Here is a 17,069-nt window from a genome sequence, read left to right on the forward strand (position 1 = left end):
TGATTTTCTATTAGCCTCATTTTATTTAGATTATTGAAAATCTAAAAACCAACTAAACAAGATACATAAACCTAACAAGTAGAGGAAATCTGCTACCAAATGTAAGCAGTAAAATGTGAAAATATCTTTTTCCAGGGGTATCCAAGACACTTTTCAAAAGTAATAATTTTTAGTGTAACATTTCTCCAGGAATGAGAAAAATCCAGTGATTTTATACTTGAAACAGTTTTTGATTTTGGCACTTTAAATTATATTACAAAAGCATTTGGATTTGACAAGTCTCCTTTGCCCTAGTAATTTGAACTAATATAGCAATGAAGATTTTCTTAGATAAAAAATAAAGTGTGAGTAACTTACAGTATGAAAGTGAATGTTGGTAAGAACTTCTCATCACCCAATTACAACTAGTGGCTAACAGAGTAGAGAACAAGCAGGAAACAAGTATGTGTGTTTGGGGAATCTCCGTAGGTTTTTCTACTAACTCCAGACACAATTCAGAAGCATTTCTCTATATATCCAGCATCCAAACTTTAAAAATACATATGTGGATTCTGTCTGCACAACTGTATGTCAGTGTCAGTAAAAAATTCCCAATTATTCTTAGTTTTCATTTCCTCTTGCTCCAAAGGCAATACAATTGAAACACATCCAGCTTTTTAAAAATCACATTTGAATTGGAAATCACAGAATTTTAGAGTAGAACAGCCTCCTAGAGGCAGTTTAATCTGAATCTTTTGGTTCTTCAAGTAAAGAAACTGGACTCAAAATTATACTAAGATCACAAAGTACAGAGTGACAGAGGTGGGATTTCAACCCTAATTCCCTGACTCTTCAGTGCCATTTTAACCAGGCTAAGCTGCAGCAGATTCTTCAGGCAACTTGAAATCAGAATTACACGTGAGAGCTATTTGAAAAATTTCTATTTTGTCTACTACTTAGTGTGAAGAACCTTATTTTACTCCAAAACCCAAAGATTTTAAGAAAAGTTAAACATTTATTTTTATACTATGGTAAATATTAATGGAAGTTGAGCTCTGAAAATACTAACTTATATACAATTCCAAATTATTGCTATTTTCATCTTATTATCTTAAGAAGTTTAAATAAAATCATTCAAATTTCAGATGTTAAATTATTTTCTTCTACTTTACTAACATTGCAGTAAGGATCTTAGTGTACAGTGAAAGTTTAAAGCTGGGAATCAAGACACCTGAGTTTCTGTCTCATTTTTTACAATACTCTTAACTAGTTTACTGTCACATCTCAACCTCTCTATTTCTCATCTCCTGATTAAGGATCAGGAGACAGATCCCTAGTGCTAGACATCTTATTTACATTGCTTCTAATTCTCACACCTTAGAAGATATGAATTATTCTACCTATTTTGCAGGAAACTGAAGCTCAGAGAGATTAAGGAAATTTTCCAAGAAACTGAGCTGGTTAGTAGCTGAGCTGGAATTTAAAACCAGCTCTGCCTGACCCCAGCCAATGCCCATGTTCCTTGCATGACATGACTTTGCCCATATACTAATATAATGTGTGATCCTAGTATGGTTAGAACAAGAAGTACTACATTTGCAGGATTATTAGGGAGATTAAGGTGATAAAACAAACTAAAATACATGCTGAAAAAAATACTGTAACTCTTTATTAAACTGAGAATGAATTTTTAGTAAAAATCTTAAACTAGTTATGCTATAGATACTATTCTTATTACTGTCATCAACACTGAAGTAAGCACTGTAGAATTACAAAACACATTAATCTTGCTTTTAGAGAGAACACTGCAAATTAAACTGGAACCCCATCCCTATTTCAGTAGTTAAAAATAAAATTACTCTCAAAGTCCCATTAAATCACATACGTAAGTATATTTATTAAAATGTGTGTGTGTGTATAAATAGAACAGAAGAAATCAAGAGAACTTCTTATTAGTTCCTGCCCTTTCAAATAGATTTAGAAAACAACAACATTCTCAGATATGCAAGAAAAGATGAGAGATGCTTAATACTGGACACCTATACAGTATATATTAATACAGTGTACTATCAACCATCTTCACCCCTACAGATAAAGATCCTGTGCTTCTGACAAAGAAATGTTTCCCCAAGTTTTCCTGTCATGTCTTACATATTCAGCAAAGTTAGTATCAGTAAAATGTTTGGTAGACAGTGGACAACTTACGCCGTGAATGTGGTCACTGGCTCTTTTTGTAAAAAAAAAAAAAAAAAAAAAAAAGACCAGCAAATGTAGGGCCCATTAATAAACGTAGCCTAAAAGCAAAACCAGAATTGAAGTTTCAGGTGATCTTTCCTGTGTATCTTGCCCTACAACTGAAAATATCGAATTAGCTCAAAATGAAAAGTACTATGCACATTTGTCGTAAGTCCTCATACGTGACCTGATAACATGCGACAGCTTCTTTACATTAGAATCGTCAATACCTCTACGACTCTGGTTCTTTTCCCAGCAATGGCCAAGGTGTTCATCTCTGTGTCTTCGGATAATGCACACAAAGGTAATGACACTTTTGACCCTGTCAATTCACTCAGGGTTGCATCTACCTAGCTACAATTGGCCCCCGCCCCCACTTCTCTTTTTAACTCGGTGAACAACCCCCGCTAATCCCCATAGAACCACACAAACCGCCTACTGAAGAAGCGTTCTCCACCTGACCCATCTTCTGCATTAAACATTCATTCCGTCTCAGCTCATTCTGTCGATTTGCTCTTTCGTAAATCGCAAGACAAAGCTAGGACAAAGCTGCAAATTCAGGAAATCCGCAGAAAGAAAAAGAAAAACCAGAGGAACAGATGGAAGAGGGTGGGGGGCGGCGCGGGGTCCTCCGCCTGTCAACTGGCTTCAGGGCGCTGGGAAAGGAGTGGGGCGGGCGCGTAGGACCGTCCTCCCGAGCAACGCCAACTCCCACCACAGCTCCCTCCCCTCACCTCGATCTCGCGGATGTTGTTGGAGGTGACAAAGATGCCAATGCCAATGGGAATGAAGATGAGGCCGATGATGAAGAAAATAGGTAGCACCGTGCCAGCCGTAAGGATGGGCTGCCAAGCTGGAAGCCGTTGCTGTTTGAAGGCCGTGTTATCCGGTCTCCGAGTCTTCGCGGTGCCCCCCGGAGCACAAGGGGGCCCACCGTCCACTTCATCCTTCGCGTTATAGTTCATCGCCATCGATCCCCAGGGCACCGCTCCGCGACTTGCAGGTGGACCACCCAGGGAGGCCGCCGGCTGACCCTGACAGGAAGCGCTCGAGCGCCGCTGCCGCCGCCACCGCCACCGCCGCCGCCGCCACCAGCGCCACCGCCACCGACGCCTCCGCTGTAAGGCGGAAGAGGCGGGACACTCTTCCGCCAAAGGCCGCTGACAGGAAGCGAAAGTCGGCTGGAGACGCCAGAGGGAGGGAGAGAGGGAGGAGGGAGAAGAAGGAGGGACAAGGGGAGGGGAAAGGGGAGGAGGAGAGAAGGCGGAAGGAAAAGGCGGACGCACCCTGATCATCTGTCCTGTGACTGGCTCAGCCACCCGATCGCGAAACTACGTTGGCGCATGAGCGGCCTAGGGCTACGGGGATTCCGCGCCTGCGCTGTAGGCGTATCTTCGCTCTGTTGGCCGTGGCTTTAGTTAGCACACACCTGCCTGCTACTCTGGTTATCGCGGCGACCGCAGGTCTGGATTGCCAGACAGGTTTTTCTTTTTACCTCGAGGCTTTCTCTGAAGGGAGTGGGAGCATTTAAAAGGCGGCCTCAAGGGGGATTGAGTCGGGGGAGAATTAGCAGTATTTGCTTCGGTTGTAAAACCGCAACTTTAATTAAATAAATCGCCATTCATGGTGCAAGTATAAACTTGGAACAGAGGTGCGTGACATGTACCCTTTTTGTCCTAAAGTCAAGAATCAATAATGTGACTTAGCCCTATTATCTTGCCTCTAATTAAGCGATTCTTAGTTATTTTTCCTCTGTTGCTGATTCTCACGTTACTTTTCCCCTTTTCTGTGTCCACCTTTCTCTTTTGCGCATTGATATAGGAAGTGTTTTGTAATAGGCTGTAGCTTTTTCTCTTACTGTTGTAAAAACCAGGACATATAGCATTACTACAAAATGAGATACCCCGTAAACACTTTAAAAGTGCCAGGTATTTAATGACCCAAGGAAATACTCGTGATGTAAAAGGTGACTAAGTCAGGATATTAGAGTAGTGTAGCGACTGTAGAAGTATAATATAGAGCGGAACTAAAAAGTGAATAATGGTAACTCTGTTGACCGGATGGAGGATTTTTTTTTCTGTTTCTTTGCACTTTTCTGTATTTTCCAAAATTTCTATAATAGGCGTATGTTATTTGTAAAATTTAAACAATTATATACAATCCACATTATACTGACATCTTTGAAATCCAGGCCAGAGATTAAGTCACATCATTTGAAAACAAATTACTTTTAGGCTTAGTCTGCAGTAATGCCTTAAAGAAGTTAAACTGAGGAAAGAGAAAATAAGGAGTGCTTGGTCCTCATAATTTACAGTTAGGCTGGGCACCGTGGCTCACGCCTGTAATCCCAACACTTTGGGAGGCCGAGGCGGGTGGATCACCTGAGGTCAGGAGTTCGAGACTAGCCTGGCCAACATGATGAAACCCCGTCTTTACTAAAAATACAAAATTAGCCGAGTGGGGTGGCCGGGCTTGTAATCCCAGCTACTCAGGAAGCTGAGGCAGAAGAATCACTTGAACCCGGGAGGCAGAGGTTGCAGTGAGCCCGAGATCCGCCATTACACTCCAGCCTGGGCAACAAGAGTGAAACTCCATCTCAAAAAAAAAAAAAAAAAAATTTACAGTTAAATTTTTTTTCAAAATGACAAGTCTAAAAAATGTGAGCCAATGACATATTTACTAGGCAGAGTTTAGAGTGATACAATGCTTGTTGCCCTCTAATAACCAACTTGCTTGGGTTTGCTCTTACATGACATTCATGCTCAAATTCTTAGCACTGCTCACATACTTAGGTCTATATTTTGTTTTGATCTGTTAAGTTTACCTTCAACCCCAGGCTCAAATGGAAAACAATCTATCACAGTTAATGGAGAAGGCATGGAATCCTTTTATTTTGCTAAGTTCTGTTGGTAAAAATGTATGCCAAAATATGGGCATATTGCAAAAGTACATATAAGGCAGGTTTTTCCTCCCCATTTCTGCCTATATCATCATGCCCACTAAATTTGATCTTTTTTTAATATTCTGCTATTCCAGCACTCTGAATAAATGGTCATTTTACCTTCATTTTTTGGTTTTGTTCTAGTGACCTGAGTGTGATGTATTTATCTGCTTCCTTTTTCTTTATTTTTGTTTGTTCATAGGAAAATGAGTTAATTCCTTGTCTCTTTTTTTATTAGAAATTCCATTTTGACTGAAACATTTATAGAACTGAAACCTCCTGAGATTCTTCTCTAAAACTTACATTTTCAGATGAGGTCCAGATGGATGAAATTGCTTTTCCAGATGTCTTGATATCCCTCCATTTCATTTTCTACTACTGTATTCTGCCACCACAATATGCATCTTTAACCAGCTGAAACGTTTTTTTCAGCTCCACATTATTATCTCAGGGAACTCACAATTTTGTGATTTTCTTGGTCACATTATTTTATGATAGTCCTTACTAGGTGGTTTTTCATTTAATCTGCTGAAGTAGGAATTTTCAAAAGAAAGTATCATTCAGCATTTCTAGGGCAACAGAAGAGAATAGTTCTCACAATGGTTTACCATTTACACATTTTCAAACTGATTGCTAGGAGCGACTGGTGTTTGTGTGTATGTATGTTGGTACATTTAGATTACACTTATATTGTTCAAATGATTGTTCATGTGCTGATTCTTGGTAAAAGTGGAATTTGTGTGGCTAAATGACATTTATTAATGCTATCAGATTAACATTCTAAGTATGCAGTCAATGCATGAGCCCCAATACAAAAGTGAATCCAAAATGATAGAACAGATGCAAGCCCAACAGTCTGAAAAGGTGTATATGTTTAGCCTTTGGATGGGAAGTTTTATACAATTTTCATTTTTTAGTTCAATTGCTGTGTTGTGCCACTGAATTCAGTAACCAGAAACATCTAAGAAAAAATACAGAAGAGTAACTATTGGGTATCTCTCGGAACAAGGAAGAGGAAACTGCAACTGGTCTTTTCACTGCCTAACCAAAGTAGATTTGCCACACAAATTTGATTGTTGGGTTCCTTTTATGTTTGGTGCTGCTGTAGCTCTCTAGCTTCTAACCATATTCAAACTATTTCATTCACATCTGTAACAAGGATATTTTAAAAAGTTGAAGAGGGCCGAGAAATGTGTCATAGTTTTTACCACCATGAGTTTCAGAGAAAGTTCTTAGTGACTGGAAGTGGTTTGAATTATTTTCAGTGGCTGGGTCATATTTTTGCAGGAACAACAACAAAAAAAAAATCTTTTCCTTTTCAGTTGACCATGGCAGCTTGGTGGAACTGCAAAATGTTCATTTTTAATTATCTCAGAGGACTTTTAGGAGAAAGAGTGATGTAGAAATTGTATAATAAACTTCATTTCCTGTATTTATTGCATCAGATATTGATTCAAACTGGGTTTTAAAAATTACTTTTTAAAATTGACCTTTTCCTGATTTTTATGTAGTGTACTTATTGAATACTTTCAGTTAGATATTTAAGAAACTCCCTTTGTTCTCACACTGAGAGATTGACTGATTAGCCTGAGGTCATTGGTGTTGCGATAGAAAATTTTGCAAGTTCTTGAATAGCCAGTCAGTAATCAGAAATATGAGTCTAACAAGATATTTTAATGGTTAGTGTCATTAGAGGAAAGAGCAATTACACCAAAATACTTTAGTAGACAGCCTAAGAACTTTGTTTTGGATGGAAATAAGGCTTCGTTTCTCATAATTCCATACTTTTTGATTTTGGTTTTTTGTTTTCTTGAGGCGCTATCACCCAAGTGGGACTGCAGTGGCTCACTGCAACCTCCACCTCCCAGGCTCAAGCGATTCTCCAACCTCAGCCTGCCAAGTACGTGGGACCACAGGTATGTGCCACCACAGCCAACTAAATTTTTGTATTTTTGATAGAGACATGGTTTTGCCATGTTACCCAAGCTGGTCTCGAACTCCTGAGCTCAGGCGCTCCACCCGCCTTGGCTTCCCAAAGTGCTGGGATTACAGGCTTGCCCAGCCGATTATATACTTTAAATTAAAGAATGTAATTCTCACAAGACTTCAGACTTCATGACTTCCACTGCATAGAATCTCTCAGTTGATTACATCCCCATGGCACCTATTTTTTCATTAGATGCCATCAATTATAGATAAAGTCTTTTTTTCAAATATGATGTTGCCATCTCTAGGTTAACAGCCAACTGACATCTGTTACATGTATAGCAGTTAATTTCTTTAAAAAGGGGAACAGAGGAGGAAAGAGGCTTAGTTTACGCCAAGAGAATCGTCAAGAGATACAGGAAAGTAGATATTTTTTAAATGTTAATTCTTTTTTTTTTTTTTTGAGACGGAGTCTTGCTCTGTCGTCCAGGTTGGAGTACAATGGCACGATCTCGGCTCATTGCTACCTCCGCCTCCTGGGTTCAAGCAATTCTCCTGCCTCAGCCTGCTGAGTAGCTGGGATTACAGTTGCCCACCACCATGCCCAGCTAATTTTTGTATTTTTAGTAGAGACGGGGTTTCTCTATGTTGTCCAGGCTGCTCTCGAACACCTGACCTCAGGTGATCTGCCTACCTCGGCCTCCCAAAGTGCTGGAATTACAGGCGTGAGCCACCACACCCAGCCTAAAAACGTTAATTCTTTATAAATTATATGTTTGGATCATTTTTAGACTTGATTTAAATTTATAGTTTTCTATTTTTCCAAGTTTTAGAAAGCCAGCGTGAGAGGGATTTCATTTCATCATGATTTTTTTTTTTTTTTTAACACTTGAGTCACTTGAGTCATTAAAATAACTCCAACATATTCATGAAGTATCTTCACAAAATGGACTTAAATGTGAAAGTCAGCTTTTGTTGAGCCTCAGAAATCAAACACTGGGCCAGGCCTGGTGGCTCACGCCAGTAATCCCAACATTTTGGGAGGCTGAGGCAGGCAGATCACGAGATCAGGAGATCGAGACCATCCTGGCTAAAACGGTGAAACCCCGTCTCTACTAAAAATACAAAAAATTAGGGTGTGGTGGCGGGCGCCTGTAGTCCCAGCTACTCAGGAAGCTGAGGCAGGAGAATTGCTTGAACCCAGGAGACGGAGGTTGCAGTGAGCTGAGATCACGCCACTGCACTCCAGCCTGCACTCAAAAAAAAAGGGAGGAAGGGAGGGAGGAAGGAAGGAAGGAAGGAAGGAAGGAAGGGAGGGAGGGAGGGAGGGAGGGAGGGAGGGGAAAGGATATTTTGTCAGCACTAAATATTTATGACAACAAAGGCAGGCAGGCAGGAAGGATATTTTGTCAATAGCACTAAATATTTATGACAACAAAGGCGAAGACCAAGGGTTTCCCTCTGACCAGCACACCATGAGGCACAAGATAGGTTCAACAGACTGTTTCACAACATCATTTGTATTGTCACTGAATCTTCTGGGAGGAGAAATCTGCACTCGCTGTCTTTGCTTCCTTAACCCAGTCACTCAGCAACCCACTGCTCTCTGACTTCACACCTCACCTCCACTGAAACTGCTTTGCTAGCTAATCCCCACTCATCCTTCAAGATTCAGGTCAGCAGCCAATTTGAGGAATACTTCTTTGACCCCTTTGGTGGAGTTAACAGCTGCTTTCAGAGCTCAAGGTAATGTATATATGATGTCTGTCCTTGCACTTACTGTGTAGTATTGAAAACTATCTGTTTACGTCTGTCTTTGTTACCAGATATAAATGAGTTCCTCAAGGTCAGAGACTGTTTTTATGCATTTCTACATCTCCAACACCTGGCAAAGTGCCTAGGCCATAAAAGGTACTTGATAAATCTTGTTGAACTGACCTGACCTACTCTCAATGAACCCACATTTTAGTGGGAGAGACAACTTGCTGACAACTGAAATATTATATAATGAAGTCAGTGTCACACAAGATGTGTGTTCAAGGGGCTGTAGGAGCACTGAGGAGGTACCACATGTTGTCCCCTTATGATGTCAAAAACTAAACTGTGAGGAAATTGGAAATAAGGTCAGAGTTACATTGTGGTTCTCCATGTAGGAGAAGAGAGAAAACAGAGCCTTATGCTAATATTACATGTACTATAAATGCTAAGCAAGACTGTGTACTCTGGGTGTTCATGTTCTTTTCCTGAAGCAAGATCTCAGCAGATTATGATGACCATGCAAACAGACATCTCTGGTGCCCTCCATTTCTGGGAGATAATCAGTTTGTTGTCCCACCACCTGCTTATGTCAATGCTCCACGTGGGCACCAATACATGCCCCTTTGTGAAGCAAAAATGAGCGCGCTTCTCTCAATAAAGCAGTATAAACCATCTTGAGGCCTGATGAAACTCTTGTCTTTTCAAAGGCATACCTTCCCTTAGAATCAGTGATTACTGAAGGTCTTTTCTTATGTAATCCAGATGATCTGCCTCTGAAACCTTCCGTGGGCACAGAAATTTCTGCAAGGAAAGCATCAGCAGCCAGAATAATTTGGTGAGGAAGATTTGGCACAGAATACCCTGACTGAGGTATTGCTCCCAAAGGAGCAATTCTCTGGGGTTAGGAGTCAATTATTAGGTGCCTACAAAATACCCTGTTATTTTGACTAAACCTGCCTTGCTATCAAGGAGAAAAAAGAACTGTGCGCTGAAAACCAGAACGGCCAAAAAAGAATGCAGCTGTGGTCGTGGAAAAGGTCCTTGAATAACAGGGAAAGGGAGACAGGGCAGTTTAAGGAAGGATAGGAAAAGGCTACTTCCTAACAGGAATTAATAAACTAATGTTTTTATTATTTAATAAGAGAAACCCATTCCCTTGTTTCAAATAAGGCAAAGATAAGTTAGGATTGGATGTAGCTATAGATCCCTATTTCTGGCACAGGCTGATAAAAATAAAGGAGGTCAGAACACAACCCCACTCTCACCCACATCCCACTTTGCAAAAACCATGACCCAACTGCCTCTGTAGATACTGAGCTGTGGACTGCAGGCAAAGCCTCAGGAGCCTTTGCTCTACTGAGTGATCTACCTTTAGATGACAGCAGCAGCTGTGGAGTAACATCAGAATGTTGATTGACAATGCAGTTTGTGGGAATAAAGCAAGGAGGGAAACCCTTTAACCAGTTTCCATTTCTTGGTGTCTTGAAGTTTTCATCTTACTAAAGAATCAAACCGTGGTATAATCCAGAGGAAGAGCATACCTCATCCTGGCAGCCCTGCTATACCACATCTGCTTATCCATAGTGAAAGAAACCATATTTTTAAGAAAATATGAAATGCAGAGATGAAAACTGTTTTAGAGCAAATGATTTTAAATAAAAAGAAGGTTGCGTACTCATTTTAAATGATTTTAATTTTCTGAATATTATGTTCCAACTCAAGATATTGCACAATGCTTTAATATTACACTTGTTATTTTTCTCACACTAGTGAGATTTTGATAAACATAGTTGACTTTGGAAGTAACAGAGAATGTTTTCATTGGTTAAGCAATTTCAATGACCTGTGAGGAACTGAAAGCAAGCTATTACATTCATACAAAAGATAAGTACATATCCATAAATTCACTTGGATTCAATGAAAAATAATAAACTCATGTACTTGATAAAACTTAAAGGAAACAAAATTTTACATGGTGCAAAAATAGAATGTATTTCTTAAAGTTTTCAGTGTTGTTTTGCTTTTGAAAACCCTTAGACCTAAAAGAATTCTAAGAATATCAGGCCACATTATAAACCCCTTATTTGTAGAAGCAAACAGTTGATAATTTTAAAACAAAATCTAGATTAAATAAATATAGTTCTTCATTATTAAAATAACAAAATCTATGATGGTACGGTAAAATTTCCCTAAATAATATAAACAAAAAACGACATCGGAAAATAAATGTATCATGTTATGGCATCTATAAACATTTCTATTCAAATGTATGGATCTACAGCATTTTCCCTAGGTAACACACACAGTTGTTATCACATTATGGAATAAATGCTGAAAAATTAAGAAAAAAATACTGATGGTCACTAGGCCAAAGTCAATTCCAAAAAACTCTCTCAATTTTTATAAACTTTTATTATAGTGATTTTTATTGTATTACAACAATTTTTTTCTTTTTTTCCTTTGCTTTGTGATTCATATTTTTAGCAGAGGCATAGCACTGGAGATAAAGAAGAGGAAATATGCCTCAGGTGCCAGTTGTGTTTTTTTAACTTCCATTTTGCACTTTTGCTATTTTTAGACTTGTTGCTCATCAGATTCATGAACACACCCTACTTTTGCTATTTTTTTTTTTTTTTTTTAATTCATTTCCAGGAAAACTCAACCACAGCATTAGGAGAAAAGGCAAAAACTTTACATTGCCTGATACACCATTTTTTCTTGCTCTGCCACTGATTTTTAGTAGCTGTGTATTACTGCAGTAGTGTTGTTGTCTCTATTAATGCTTAGAGATTACACACCATAAATTTTTTTATGGTCATCCTAAGATACAATGAATTCTTCACATTTTGTGAAAATCATAGGCATCTGACAGCTGGTGTATTTATCTACTATCTTCATCAGACTCGAATATTTTATAAAATACTTGAGAAAAGATCTCTACCAAAGATATCCTCATGAAACACTCTCTTATCAGAAAGAAAAGGGTAAAATACGGATTAGTTCAATTGAACTAGAAACACTGATTATGATTATATTTCAGAAAACAGTTACAATTATTTCATTAAAAATGATTCTCATTTAGATTGATGATTGGAGACTTATTTACAAGGAAAGGTAGAGAAATTTTATGAGCCTAGGATTGTGCCAGGATTGCATGGGAGGGCAGTTTTTTCAAATGGATATGCATGTTGAGATGTGACTATTTATGATCTTATTTTCTTATTCATTAGATAAGGAGATGATCAGTGTTTTCTGGGGTTTTGTTTTGTTGTTAATTTTGCATATTCTCTTATTTCAAAATTAATCTAATTAATTTTATTCGTGTGTCACCCAGATTGCTTTTGGGTTTAAACACAGGACTTAATCATAGCATGGACAGAAAAAGCTCTGCATCTCTCTAAATGACTCTAATTGCACCATCATCCTCATTGTTCTTGTAAGTTCCAAGTTCATTATAAATCCAGGGAGAAAAAAACCCTTCAAATCCAAATATACATACATTTCTTATAGTATTTTAATTTAAATCAAGAAGTATTTAAAATCTTATCCTCTAACATTTTCACTATTAGTATAATAAAATTCCCACAAGTTGAGAAAGTTATTTGCTTCAAATACGAATCTAATATATCAGAATAGTTTTGCCATCAGAGGTACAAACATTGGCAAATAGGATACTTAACTGCGAGTCAAAAAATATAACAGTCTAACTAAAACACTTTTCTAATTGAAAATGTCATTACAGTCAACATTTTCAGAAAACAAAACCCAGTAACAATTCTAAAAATCTTCACACATAGACACTCCAGTTTTCTTACTAACCAAAATTCTGGAAGATTATGTGATGTTTTCACAATCATTCAAGCTAGGGCAAGCCTACTGTAGCATTTCTTTTACTTTTAAAAATTAAAAATAATTTTAACATGTCATATAATTTACATGTTGAAAATGATTTGCCAATTTCCCAAGGTGTACCTTAAAACCTTCCAGGATTAGGTAGGGGAGGAAATCCAGCATTAATTTTTCTATTCCAGAGACTCGGTTTGGATGCCCGTGTGTGGGCTTCTAAAGCTGAGCACAACCTGTGGACTAGAGAAATGGGCCAGCAGTCCTCCTTGTGTGGCTTTTAGTTATCCTTGTGACACTCGGAAGCATGCTGTCTTTAATTTCAGTAAAGTTACATGATAAATGATTTCCACATTCAGAAACTGATGTGTCAACTCTAATTTATCTTTAAAGTTATCTTTAAAGACCTTAATAAAAACATGTCCATATTAACAGTCTTTAAAAAAAAAAAGTATATTACCAGAGTTTCAAGTTTGGACTTTAGATGCACATTTTCACATAAAACTAAATTCAACAGTAGCTCTGACATTGAGATTTCAGTAATGCATGTTGTGCTTTTTATCTTCAAAGAATATATTCTCTAACCTACCTGTAGTTATGAAAGTCTTTCAAAATCAAGGGGAAAAAAGTTATCGATCCTGAGATTTCTTGTACTACTTTTTCTTTCTGGATTTTGGGGTTTTTGTGTGTGTGTGTGTGTATGGGTTTGTCTTTGTTTTGAGACCGAGTCTCATTCTGTCACCCAGGCTGGAGTGCAGTGACACAATCATGGCTCACTGCAGCCTCCATCTCCTGGGCTCAAGTGATCCTCCCACCTCAGCCTCCCAAGTAGCTAGGACTACAGGCAGGAGCAACCAGGCCCAGCTACCTTTTTTTTTTTTTTTTTTTTTTTTTAAGTAACTCTCACTGTGTTGCCCAGGCTGATCCTGAACTCCTGGGTTTAAGCGATTCTCCCACCTTGGCCTCCCAAAGTGCCAGGATTACAGGCATGACCCACCGTGCCCAGTCTTATTTTTTTAAAAAGATACTGACATTTTAGGTCTGTTTTTATATTCAAGTTTTGGTTGGATTAGATTGTGAGAACTAGCTTTATTTCACAGTCCTTATTATAAGTCTTATACATACAAGTAAATAATTCAATCAGAAGTGTAATTGAACTGTCAGTCGAAGCTGTTCTTATTACCCTCACTGGTTAAACTGGTACATCTCCTTTTATGAATTTGTTCTATATAAAAATCAATTCATCCAAGGTTTTTGGCCCAGAACACCAGAAAGAGCAACTATAGAAACTGATTTTTAGTATTTAAAATTAGGCTTTTAAGTCAGAGCATTATTTGTTAGTATTGAACCATGATCAGAACCATAGCATTGTACAAGCAATAGTAAAACCTCTTCCAGAATCTCCTGCTTCTAAGTTTTACCTCTTGAATTTACCTCAGGAAATATACTTGTACTTCCTTTTTTTCAGAATTAACAAATTGATAAAAAGAAAATAATTATAGGTTACCATTTTGAATGCAACAATACCAACACTTTGAAGAACTGACAGTGTATTCTGTAGATATATGTGCCAGAGACTACAAAAAAGGGAAACGCTTTAGGAAAAAAATTACATTACAAAATGTATTATAAAAAATAAGTTATACATCATGTGCCCATAGACCTGAAAGCTTTGCAAAAAGAAATTTCTTTTGGCACATAGATTGAATTGCTTTCTTGCTACATATTTTCATATTATCAGCAAGGCCATTTTCAGCTTTCACATTATATCCTTAAAAAAAAAAAAAAATCACTGGAAGTAGTAAAATATTTCCAGTAGTGATCAGTAGCATGGAGGACCTTAGTCATGATTGAGGGCTGTCCATTCAATAGGGATTCAGAGGTCATACACACACCCAGTATGTGCTTGGTTTACCATTTCATCTGGAGTTCGTTCGTAACTGGTGAATGATGATGCTTTCTATAAAGAGAAAAAAGACATGGCATTTTCAGTTAAACTGAAACTGAGAATCAAGCTACGTCATTTCACTAAAAGATCATAAATGTTAAATAACAAAACAAACAAAAACTGGTACATGAGGCTAAAAGACGCTCCTGCATTACTATTCTTGGGCAATGTCTTTATATTGGCATATGTACTTTACCTCGAAATTTCTTAAATCCCTTTAGAAACTACCTCTAATGTTCTGACAATAGTAGATTAGTTTTAACCAAGGTAAGAACTGAAAACAAAGATAGTAATTGCTGTATACAAACCCCATAATGAGAAACCAGACTATTTCCTAGAAGTAACTAATCTTCCAGCCAAACTTTCTGTTCTGAACAATATTTATACCCCTTCAATTTCTTTGTGTGTGTGTGTGTATTAGAGTTTTAATAAGGAGATATTATTTCTAAGAAGTCAATAAATATAGGTGACTCACTTTTTTCTCTGACTGCTGCTTTTTTGCATAACTATATGTTTATTATTATTATTATTTTTTTTTTTGAGATTGGGTCTCGCTCTGTCGCCCAGGCTGGAGTGCAGTGGCGCAGTCTTGGCTCACTGCAAGCTCTGCCTCCCAGGTTCACACCATTCTGCCTCAGCCTCCCAAATAGCTGGGACTACAGGCATCTGCCACCATGCCTGGCTAATTTTTTGTATTAGAGTAGAGACGGGGTTTCACCGTGTTAGTCAGGATGGTCTTAATCTCCTGACCTCGTGATCTGCCTGCCTCGGCCCCCCTATATGTTTTAAAATATAAATTTATTCTTATAAAAATAAATTTAAACTAGATGGAGATAGTAATTACAATAGTCCAGCACATTATGGATAATTAATATTTATATTTATTCAGCTGGTTTTTCTTTTATAGTAACCTTTATGCTTTCATGAACATGTATCAGTATGACTCATTTCATTCATTTATTGAGGCTGTATACTGTGCTAGGTAGGCATGGAACTACATGTATGACCAAATGAGACAGATTCCTAACATCACTGAGATTATACACAGCAGAGGAAAGAAAATTTTCAAACCTCAAATAGTTTCTTCACCTGAAAAATTTATTATTAATACTTCCTTGTCAACATATGGTATATGTTGTGAGTACAGAAACTTATGTCAGGGTTTATCAATAACATGAAGAAATTTCTACCTATTATTTTCACATTAATCTCAAGTACCTAGTATTTAAGTTTTATTTTTACTTATGTAGTTAGTATGTAAGTAAACATTAATTAAATCATATTATGCCATAGACTTTTAGGTTCATAGTAATTACACACAGTGCATGACTATCTGCCAAAAAGAAAATGTTTTCTTAATTTGGTGTCGTTAACTTTACCTCATGATGACCAATAGGTGGAGCTATTTCCATTTTGTCCCTCAGGCTTTTGGCTTGAATTTGAGGTAGATAAGAAAGCCAAGTAAGATGAAATACAGAATGTCTTATATACCTAAGAATATTTAGCTATGAAGGTTTTCTGAAGCTCTTAAGACATACATACTATATTGTACTATGCCAGAAGCCTGAAATGTTCCAGCTTCAACCTCTTTAAATGCCTAAAAATATATCAAAATATTCAGGCAAAAAAAATTTAAATATGAATTAAATAATATGTAGTTAAAAATTAGCATCCAAAATTAAAATGATGTTTCTCACTACTTTAAAAAAAAAAAAATTCTGCAGTAGATTCCAAGTAGTAAAAAGACCCACGTCTCAAATCTCCCTGGTAAAATTAAAGTATCTCCAATTTCCTTCCCTTAAGAAAGCATAGATAGAGTGAAATCAGAATTGTTCTTATTGTGGATGTAATTCAGAAATCTTTTGCCTTTGCTTCTACGGTACAAAACAAGGGTATTAGAGAGCATCTCAAAAATCCCTTTAAGGGTTAACATTTTGTATTACTACAATACCTTCTTTCTCCTTCAGTGTGCAGCAGTGGAAATTTACAAAATACTAGGATTAAGGCAATTTAGAGTTGTCTTGTCTTAATCCTAGCATTTTGCACAACTTAGTTGCCTTGTCTTAATCCTAGCATTTCAAAATCTCCATCATAGTAATAAGGGTCCGTACACAGAAGAAGCAATGTCTTGGTGCACCAAAACATTTAATTACTGTATTTAAATTAGCAAACTCATAATCCTTGCATGCTGTGTATGCTAATGCTATTAATCAGATTGTGTTATTAAATCAAATGTCTCAGAAACATTTGATAATGCTAAATAAGAGTTTATCTTATATAAATTGTACTTTAATAAAAGGTGGTATTTAATATTTATGTACATAAACTTTATTTAAATGAATACAATTAAGCTCCAAATTATGTTGTTTATATGGAGATACACTTCATTTTATTTCTAGAGATACTGAAATAAAATCTATATGATATTGGCTCTATTAA

At 37.3% G+C, this 17,069-nt stretch overlaps 2 protein-coding genes and 1 long non-coding RNA gene across 4 annotated transcripts in view; 1 reads left to right on the top strand and 2 right to left on the bottom strand.

Moving 5' to 3' along the window:
* The window catches only part of TMEM30A (transmembrane protein 30A), a 32,142-nt gene extending 28,599 nt beyond the window's left edge, over window positions 1-3,543 (bottom strand). The window contains exon 1 of the mRNA XM_010372229.2: window positions 2,949-3,543. Coding sequence (XP_010370531.2) covers window positions 2,949-3,509 — 561 coding nt within the window. The 5' untranslated portion in view covers window positions 3,510-3,543. The remainder of the gene's footprint in view (window positions 1-2,948) is intronic.
* Window positions 3,502-10,520, top strand: LOC104669289. Its single transcript, XR_748966.2, has 3 exons — window positions 3,502-3,865; window positions 8,908-8,992; window positions 9,602-10,520. It is a non-coding gene; the product is annotated as an uncharacterized LOC104669289 (long non-coding RNA).
* The window catches only part of FILIP1 (filamin A interacting protein 1), a 198,118-nt gene continuing 191,555 nt past the window's right edge, over window positions 10,507-17,069 (bottom strand). The window contains exon 7 of one of the 2 annotated variants that reach the window (XM_010372232.2): window positions 10,507-14,642. In XM_010372232.2, coding sequence (XP_010370534.1) covers window positions 14,602-14,642 — 41 coding nt within the window. In that variant the 3' untranslated portion in view covers window positions 10,507-14,601. The remainder of the gene's footprint in view (window positions 14,643-17,069) is intronic. The other variant, XM_010372231.2, reaches the window with a different exon arrangement.

Source organism: Rhinopithecus roxellana, chromosome 4 (genome assembly GCF_007565055.1).
Source record: "Rhinopithecus roxellana isolate Shanxi Qingling chromosome 4, ASM756505v1, whole genome shotgun sequence".
NCBI lineage: Eukaryota > Metazoa > Chordata > Mammalia > Primates > Cercopithecidae > Rhinopithecus > Rhinopithecus roxellana.